The 9234-nt window shown below is 34.9% G+C and overlaps 1 protein-coding gene across 1 annotated transcript; it reads left to right on the forward strand.

The window, feature by feature from the left end:
* The first annotated feature begins 2712 nt into the window (after positions 1 to 2712).
* LOC107803584 (ribonucleoside-diphosphate reductase large subunit) lies at positions 2713 to 8471 on the forward strand. The gene is made up of 17 exons (XM_016627333.2): positions 2713 to 3215; positions 4117 to 4178; positions 4294 to 4381; positions 4517 to 4780; positions 4972 to 5212; positions 5308 to 5384; positions 5552 to 5722; positions 5826 to 5918; positions 6008 to 6157; positions 6244 to 6330; positions 6417 to 6581; positions 6658 to 6777; positions 7098 to 7300; positions 7386 to 7535; positions 7624 to 7771; positions 8002 to 8085; positions 8173 to 8471. The coding sequence occupies exons 1-17, from the start codon at positions 2988 to 2990 to the stop codon at positions 8266 to 8268; spliced, it is 2427 nt and encodes an 808-aa protein (XP_016482819.2). The 5' UTR covers positions 2713 to 2987; the 3' UTR covers positions 8269 to 8471.
* Positions 8472 to 9234: the final 763 nt, after the last annotated feature.

The following is a 9234-nucleotide window of genomic DNA, read 5'->3' on the forward strand; positions in this document are numbered from 1 at the left end:
TGGAGAAACACAATTGATTACCAATAAGGTATTGTGTTGTAGTAAGTCTCAAAGAAACTTATTTAGTTTCTAAAGTATTCGCGAAAGCGGTTGGTTATATTGAGACTATAAATAAAGGAAAATTTAATATTTTCTATTACTACAACTTGTAGCGAGATAATATTTATGTGAAAAGTTACCCGTTTTATTCTTCAGTTGTACTACACAAATAAAAGAATGTCACAATAAATTAGAACTTTATTGATATAAAACTCATATCATAATAAATTTGGAGTTTATTGATATCCAGTTGGCATAGCTGGTTTAGCCATATCAATTTAAGTATGATGTGCAAAAATAATAGAGAATTCACATGGGTAAATATTAAAGAACTAGAAAGTTCTTTACGAATTCTCTTATATTGCTTATTCTCATTAATTAATTGACCAACTAAAGTTGGGATTGAATCCCATGAATTCTGGAAATATCAAAGGTGAATATAGGCCCATTCACCTGCCATGTATACCACATAAGATGCATCTATGAGATGGTTACATGTGCGATTATTATTAACCCGCAACATGGTATTTGCGAGGTAACTTGCTCAATAATTTGATTTAGATAATTTTCAGATTTTTTATTCAAGATAGTTCATCTTGATAAGTTGGTTTACATCACAGCTGGTTTAGCAAAATAATTTATTGAATGCCTTCACTTAATAGCTAAACTATTGCTTATGAGAACAAAGTTATCTATGTCAGTTTGATATAGGTTATATACGAAAGTATATTACATTCTCCCCTCGCAAGTGGTTCAGGATGAGGAACCAAATAATTCCATCTTATTATTATTGATGTGCGGTGTATATTTTGATTAACATCATAACGCACAAAGATGATGAAGCAAGTTAGTTTTTCTAACATGATGGGGAGAGATGATAACATTTGAGAAAAAGTTACGCGACATGAATTATCATTTTTACATCTAGATCCTCGAATAAAATAACATGAACTTGAAGTTCATAAAAAGATAATTCGTTTGCAATATATTTCAAAGCATGCCAGACGCATTTGCTGACCCAAAGAAAGTATCTATATTTTCATTGCAAATGCTCATATTAAGTCCTATAAGGATAAAGTCTATGATACGCTTAAAACGTATAGACAAATCGGTTTCAAATAAACTTCTTAATAAAGAAGATGAGCAAATGATCAAAATGATCATAATAAAAGAGGCAAGTGATCTAGAAGATCACATGACATAACACTTCGTAAAATCTCAGGAGAGATTCAGGTACCTGAAAATATGAATGAAGAGATCTCTATGTCATGTCTTTATGAAAATAAAGCTGGAACCGATAGAAAATGTTCGTCGACGACATCTATCATAACGCTAAGTATAGATGAGGATCTTAAGTCTATCAAATATAGACACAAAAGTATTGGCCAAATGGAAGAGACGCAATTCAAATAGAATTGATTCCATATGAAAGACATATAGTTTTGGACTTGTAGTTCAAACACTTGAAACTATAAAGTCAATGATGTATGCAATTACTTTTATCAATCTTATATGTCTAGCATGACATAAAAACTTGATATGCATCTAAAGTCTATTATATGGCTTATATGACTTAACTTATATGACAATCCATGAAGGATTTAAGTCGCTTAAAGCATATACAATTCTTGGTCCTGAAGTACCATATCCTAAGTGCAATTTGTGCACATATGTATCTTGCTATAACTATAAGCATGATAATGTGATAGCGAGAAATACCTCTTTGGAGATATTGAAAAGGCCATTCTACGGAAGTTTATGAAGACATTACATCTCTATCAAGAATGATGATTTCAAGATGCAATATATTCATTCAAGTTAATATGGCTGATTTATTTATCAAATCTCTAACGATCTCTTGAAGATGGTGTACAAGGTTGAGATGCGAAGGCTCAAGGATGTGAATTGATGCTCTCATCAGGGGGAGTTAATGCGCGTTGCACTCTTTTTTCCTTACAAGGTTTTGTCCCACTCGGTTTTCCTTGTAAGGTTTTTAACGAGGCAACCAAAAAGCGTATTGTTAGATATGTGTACTCTTTTTCCTTTTCTACAATTTTTTTCCCATTGGGTTTTATTTAGTTAAGGTTTTAACGAGACACACTATCTGTTGAATAGACATTGGAGGAGTGTTATAAATAGAATTCTATTTATGATGAATGTCTATATTTAGAGAGATTTAGGTTTATTACTTGGTGGCTAAGTCACTCTCTTCCTATAAATAGAGGGTTCTATTCCATTGTAATTCATCTCATATCAATAAGAATTCTCTTCTCCCTACTTTTCTCTGCAATACTCTTCTTCTTCTTTTATTGTTTCATAACAGTTTGAGCTTTATTAAGAGAGTTTTATTTTAGAGAAAATCTTAATAGTTACATCTAATCACAAAATACATCAAAGTTGTCCCTTCTTTTTTTTTTTTTTTTTTGGAAATTTACCCTTATTTTCGTAACAAATCAAATTTCTGTCTGAAAATGTAATTTTTAAAAATATTAATTATATATTTCTGATTATAAGTCAAAATTTGGCGGCAAAAATGATAGAAAGTCTGTTGCCAAAAACATAAAATTAGAAAAATAGTTATTACACAATTACTATACTAATTATTAGAGCAAGAATATTTACATCCCATCTCATGCCCGTCAAATAACAAATTCAAATTCTAACTTCAAAAGCATAGCAAAGTGGGTCCCGCGTACAGCTTCTCCTACACTCTTCCTCCCTCCATATTATATCATCATCCGCTCTTCCCAATTGGCGGGAATTTTTCAAAAAATCCCCCAAAATCAAAAACCCTAATTCGCGCAAAAGTTATTTAAGTCTCTAATTATCCTATATATACAACAGAGTCACTCAGTCAGTCACATCTCGCTAACATCAAGAATCAAACATTTAAACCACACTCCTTTCTTCTAGGTGTTCGACGAAATTGCTCAAAGAGAGTTAAAAAAATGTATGTGGTGAAGAGAGACGGTCGACAAGAAGCTGTTCATTTTGATAAGATCACTGCTAGGCTTAAGAAGTTGAGTTATGGGCTCAGACCTGATCATTGTGATCCGGTGCTTGTTGCTCAGAAGGTTTGTGCTGGTGTTTATAAGGGTGTTACCACTAGTCAGCTTGATGAATTGGCCGCTGAAACTGCCGCTGCTATGACTGCTAACCACCCCGACTACGCCTGTGTGAGTCCCTCAATGTTATCTGTGCTTCTGTGTTTTGTAATTGCTTCTGTGTTTGTTTGATTATGTTGATCTATAGAAATGCTGCTGAATTTTAAGCATTTGTTCAAGTTTGGGACTCATGTTGCCTCTTGGTTTAATTTTATGTGTGTGCTTACTTTCTTTTTGTTGCTTTGGGGTTTAGTTTCAAATGTATGTTTGCTCAAATATCTGACAAGTTTAAACAATCTAGGGGCTCTACTGATTTATTGGTTATGTTTATATTTGGAAATGATATGTTGGTCTGGAATATTGCAATATGCGCTTAGTGTTCGCTTGTGAGTTGCTAAAGTTGAACATTTTATTGAATTTTGTTGCTCGTTGGAATTGGTGGTTTTTCAAATTCACACTCTGGTTTTCTTTGTCAGTCAGGATTTGCTGAATTTGAATATTTTTAGTATTATTTTTCAGTTTTATCTCTTGTGTTTCCTTGTCTAGTGCTCAACCTTGCTTCTGTATGCATATTTGCTCATTTTGGATCTGGGTAAAAGATTTTTTCAAAAAATGTGTGGTTTCGGAGTAGATAATGTTTGTTCATTTGAGCAAGACTAAAATTTTGAGGTATGTGATGAAGCAATAGAAAAACATTAATTAGACTCTTCCCTTGCTTTTATACTCATTGAAATAATTCAAAGGAGAATTCTCCTCAATATGCATATATGCTGAAATTAAAAAGGAAATTAAATATATGAGATGTTTGGCTTCAAATGAGGAAATGGGGAGATCAAAGGGGCTTCTATTAACTGCTCTCCTGTTGTAGGATAGATCGGCTGAAGCTTATATAATGCATACTAGGACAAGGTACTTTGTCTGTAATGAACATATTAATTAATCTCTAATTTGTTCAAAACTCTTGAAAGTGCAGCTGGCCGCAAGGATTGCTGTGTCCAATCTGCACAAGAACACCAAGAAATCATTTTCTGAAACGTAAGTGATTTGAATCAACGTTTCTCATTGGCCTTCCGTTTTGTTTTTCATATAAAATGAATGTTGGTATAGTGATTAATAACAAAGTGGTGGTTGTAATGTTGGAATATCACAGGATTAAGGACATGTATTACCATGTCAGTGAGAGATCTGGATTGAAGGCACCACTAGTTTCTGATGAAGTGTATGAGATAATCATGAAGGTATCACTGCCATTTGAAATTTTCCTTTTATGTTCAGGTATTGAATTACAGATAAGGCTATTAGGTGGATCAAGAGCTTGTTTATGATTGCCTTTAGATACCACTTGTTAATAATTTTCCTTTTTTTTTTCTCAGAATGCTGCTTGTCTGGACAGTGAAATCATATATGACAGAGATTTTGACTATGATTACTTTGGTTTCAAAACCCTTGAGAGGTCTTACCTCTTAAAGATTCGGGGTAAAGTTGTAGAAAGGCCACAACACATGCTGATGAGAGTATCTGTTGGGATACACAAGGATGATATTGAATCTGCCATCAAAACATATCATTTGATGTCTCAACGATGGTTCACTCATGCATCTCCAACATTATTTAATGCTGGAACTCCAAGACCTCAAGTACGTCAGTTTTTTTTTTTTTTTTTTTTTGAAATCTGTGTTTTCTTTTCTTGATTTGTTGATTCAACCAAGTCATCATGAATTTGTTCCACTATGCTGTAAAACAATCCAACATTGCCCTCTCCTGCTTAGTGACATCCTTAGTAGAAAGTTCCCTGATTGTTTACATTGTATTCTTTTGTGATTTGTAGTTAAGTAGCTGCTTCCTGATATGCATGAAAGAGGACAGTATTGAGGGTATATATGATACTCTTAAGGAGTGTGCTGTTATTAGCAAATCAGCTGGGGGAATTGGAGTTTCTGTGCACAACATACGTGCTACTGGGAGTTACATTTGTGGAACAAATGGGACATCAAATGGAATTGTTCCTATGCTGCGCGTATTCAATGACACTGCTAGATATGTTGACCAAGGAGGTGGTAAAAGAAAGGGTGTGGCCTCATTCCTGTGACTTACTTTAGAATTCCAAAAGTGTAAGATGTATGGACTACTTTCACTTTTTCTCACTGTGTTATGTTGCATGTAGGTGCTTTTGCTGTCTACCTTGAGCCTTGGCATGCCGATATATTTGAATTTCTGGATTTAAGGAAGAACCATGGGAAGGTATAGTTAGTACTCTTCATGTCATCAATTGTTTAATATATCTGTCTAGTGGGCCTGCACAAGTTCTCTGCTACTGCAGTAGAATATTCGTTTACTCCTTTCATACGATAAAGCTTGTCTACACTCAGCAATTTGACAAGACATGGGTGATGTGTCCATTTCTGCAGGAAGAGCATCGGGCACGAGATCTTTTCTATGCTCTTTGGGTCCCAGATCTTTTTATGCAAAGAGTCCAAAGCAATGGGCAATGGTCTTTGTTTTGTCCAAATGAGGCTCCTGGACTGGCAGATTGCTGGGGTGAAGATTTTGAGAAGCTGTACACAAATTATGAAAAGGAGGTAAAATCAAGTCTTGTACTGAGGTTAATTGCACACTATTTATAGGGTGGATTAAATGATCCTTTCAGCATTGATCTTAAACAATGTCCTTTTGTCAATTCAGGGTAAGGCAAAGAAGGTGGTTCAAGCACAAAATCTTTGGTTTGAGATCTTAAAGTCCCAGATAGAAACTGGGACCCCTTACATGTTGTACAAGGTGACTTTCATATGGTTCTGTTATTCCTCTCATTGTTTGTCTGTATGCATTTAAATTTTACTCAACCACTATTCTGTTTGTTATTGTAGGATACTTGCAATAGAAAAAGTAACCAGCAGAATCTTGGCACTATCAAGTCGTCTAACTTGTGTACTGAGATTATTGAGTACACAAGTCCAACTGAAACTGCTGTGTGCAATCTTGCTTCAATTGCTCTACCAAGATATGTTAGAGAAAAGGTAGTTAAAATTATATATGCTTTACAACATTACTTGTCCTACTTTCGCCTTGCCTCTTAGTTTTGCATTGCCTTTATGTCTTTCAGGGAGTGCCAAGTGAATCGCAACCATCTAAGCTTGTTGGGAGCAGGGGTTCCAAAAATCGATACTTTGATTTTGACAAACTGGCAGAGGTTTGATTTATTCTGACTACCAACTCTTCTGACATGTTTTTCTTGGATATTGTTCTTAATTTTGTTCTGTTTGCCGTGTGAGACAGGTTACTGCATTAGTCACTACAAACCTGAACAAAATTATTGATGTCAATTACTACCCTGTTGAAACTGCAAAAAGGTCCAACTTACGACATAGGCCTATTGGAATTGGAGTCCAGGGTCTTGCTGACACATTCATGTTGCTTGGCATGGCATTTGATTCCCGGGAGGTAAGTGCTATAGATCATCTTTCCAACCTGTAGATTTATTCTAATGGTTCTGATCTTATACGTTGTCTATGTATAGGCTCAGCAGCTAAACAAGGACATATTTGAGACAATATATTACCATGCATTAAAAGCTTCTTCTGAATTAGCTGCCAAGGAAGGCCCATATGAGACATATGCAGGAAGTCCTGTAAGCAAGGTATATATCCTTCTGCTCCCAGATTTAACTGATGGGTACTGTGTGGATGGCTTGTTTGGTCTCCCAGTGCATGTAGATTGTCATCCAGAGTTAGTCAAGATAGTTGCTGGACTCTAAAGTGTCCTAACCAAAAAAAATGGCATCTCCTTACTAGTTCAACTTTGAATATGTAATACAAGTTTAAAGATAATTTTGAAAATGCTTAGACCCAAAGTAGTACACAATATTGTAGAACATGAAATGACTGCCAGATTTGATTTTGATCCAGTATTATCAATTTCACATTGCATTTCCACTGAAGACAACATTATGTTGTTCAGGGTATTATCCAGCCAGATATGTGGGGAGTAACACCATCAGATAAATGGGATTGGGTAGCTCTTCGTGAAATGATCACAAAGAATGGTGTAAGAAATTCACTTCTTGTGGCTCCAATGCCTACTGCTTCAACCAGCCAAATTCTTGGAAACAATGAATGCTTTGAGCCATATACATCCAATATCTACAGTCGAAGAGTTTTGAGGTAACACCTGCTGGTGGATCCTTCAATTCCTGATGATTTTTAATGTTGTTGCTTGTGATTTATACATGGTTTTTTTCTTCTCCAGTGGTGAATTTGTCGTGGTGAACAAACACCTGCTATATGACCTAACTGAGATGGGGCTCTGGTCTCCTGCTCTTAAGAATAGAATAATATATGAGGATGGTTCTGTGCAGAAAATCCCTGAAATTCCGGATGAGCTTAAAGAAATTTACAAGTATGAACTTGCACTAATTTAATTGCTGGTTAAATTATTATGTTCTTTTTATTTCCACTTGCATGCTTATACTGTTTATTGACCTCAGGACTGTTTGGGAGATCAAGCAACGGACCTTGGTTGATATGGCTGTAGACCGTGGATGCTACATAGATCAGAGTCAAAGCCTCAACATACATATGGACCAACCAAATTTTGGAAAACTTACTTCCCTGCATTTTCATACTTGGTCCAGGGTATGCTTCAAGTTCACATTAGTATATTGTTCTTCTGAAATGCAGTACATAAGAACTAAGAAATTGTCTAGTGGATATTTGCTCAATGGTTTAGTAGCTTTTGTTTCAAAATATACACTTAAGAGATTTAATAACTAAAGTACCTAGTTGTCATCCTAGAGGAGCACACACTGACCTTTTCTAGTTATGCCTTCACAGCCCGAGTCTGACATTTCATCTTGTTACTGTAGGGGTTGAAAACAGGAATGTACTATCTGCGATCACGTGCTGCAGCTGATGCTATCAAGTTCACAGTCGACACTGCTATGCTGAAGGTAGTAACCATCAAAATTTTGTGTACCCGTTATCATATTATTATGTTTATTCTTACAAAATTGCACCTTGGGGATTTCAATTTGCAGGAAAAACCAAAGACTGCAGTTGACGATGACACTAAAATGGCCCAGATGGTGTGCTCTTTGACAAACCGTGAGGATTGTTTATCGTGCGGAAGCTAGTGCTAAATTGGGTTTCATAATATTTTGAGCTTTTGGCTTTTGTTGTGTGTTTTCTTCTCTGCCTGCTGGGAAAACTCTGAATAGATCAGCAAAATAGGCCTTGGCTTTGTGGAAGTGGTATGTACTGATGTTCGTTAGATATGAACTAACTCTGTATATAGTAATATTAATATATATCTAATTCTAGTATATGTTTTAGACAAGGAAGTGTGTAATTCTCTTGTATTGGTAAATGGTGTCTTGTAATGCATTGCCTTGAGATATCAGCAATGAATTTGCATTTGTTTATTCACCAAAAAACATAGACCGCTATTTATTTCATTAAAGCTATGAGTTGCCATTACTAAACAATATCATCGTTGAATCTTTCTCTGAATAACAATGGCATTTGCTTTTCTTTTTCAACTCTAAAATTATGAATTTTTATCTCTAACTTCTATGCTACTACTCAAAACTCAAAATACAACCCTGTAGGGTAACGAATTGCTCAACGAAACCCCCACCGGATAAGGAGAACAAAATATGATTCCTACGAGATCTCTTTCAATTAATTTCCCTTTTTCTTTTAACTACAAAAATCAACTATAAACAAACTAATTCGGTTAAACTTCTATAACAGAGAATGAAGACTTCGTACTCTTCTAATGCTATCATATCAATGTCTTAAAAACAATTCATACCATTGAGAGTACATGGTTAAATTTAAAACTGAATTTGAATATAAATCAGTTGATTTTTTAAATGCTTTTTGAATAGTTTGAAACTGCATCATAGTCTAGAAATAAACAATTTAATAGTCAAAAAATTTGTTTGCATAAGATAATCAAGTAAGTAAAATAATAGTTGTTCTAACTCTCCAAATAATTAATTATATTATGAAATACATACTTTTTTTTTGGTCATGATGAAATACATACTTCATATCACTAGTCTTAAGGGTACGCGCTTCGCGCGTGATCAATGAAT

Source organism: Nicotiana tabacum, chromosome 11, assembly GCF_000715075.1.
Source record: "Nicotiana tabacum cultivar K326 chromosome 11, ASM71507v2, whole genome shotgun sequence".
In the NCBI taxonomy this organism is placed as follows: Eukaryota; Viridiplantae; Streptophyta; class Magnoliopsida; order Solanales; family Solanaceae; genus Nicotiana; species Nicotiana tabacum.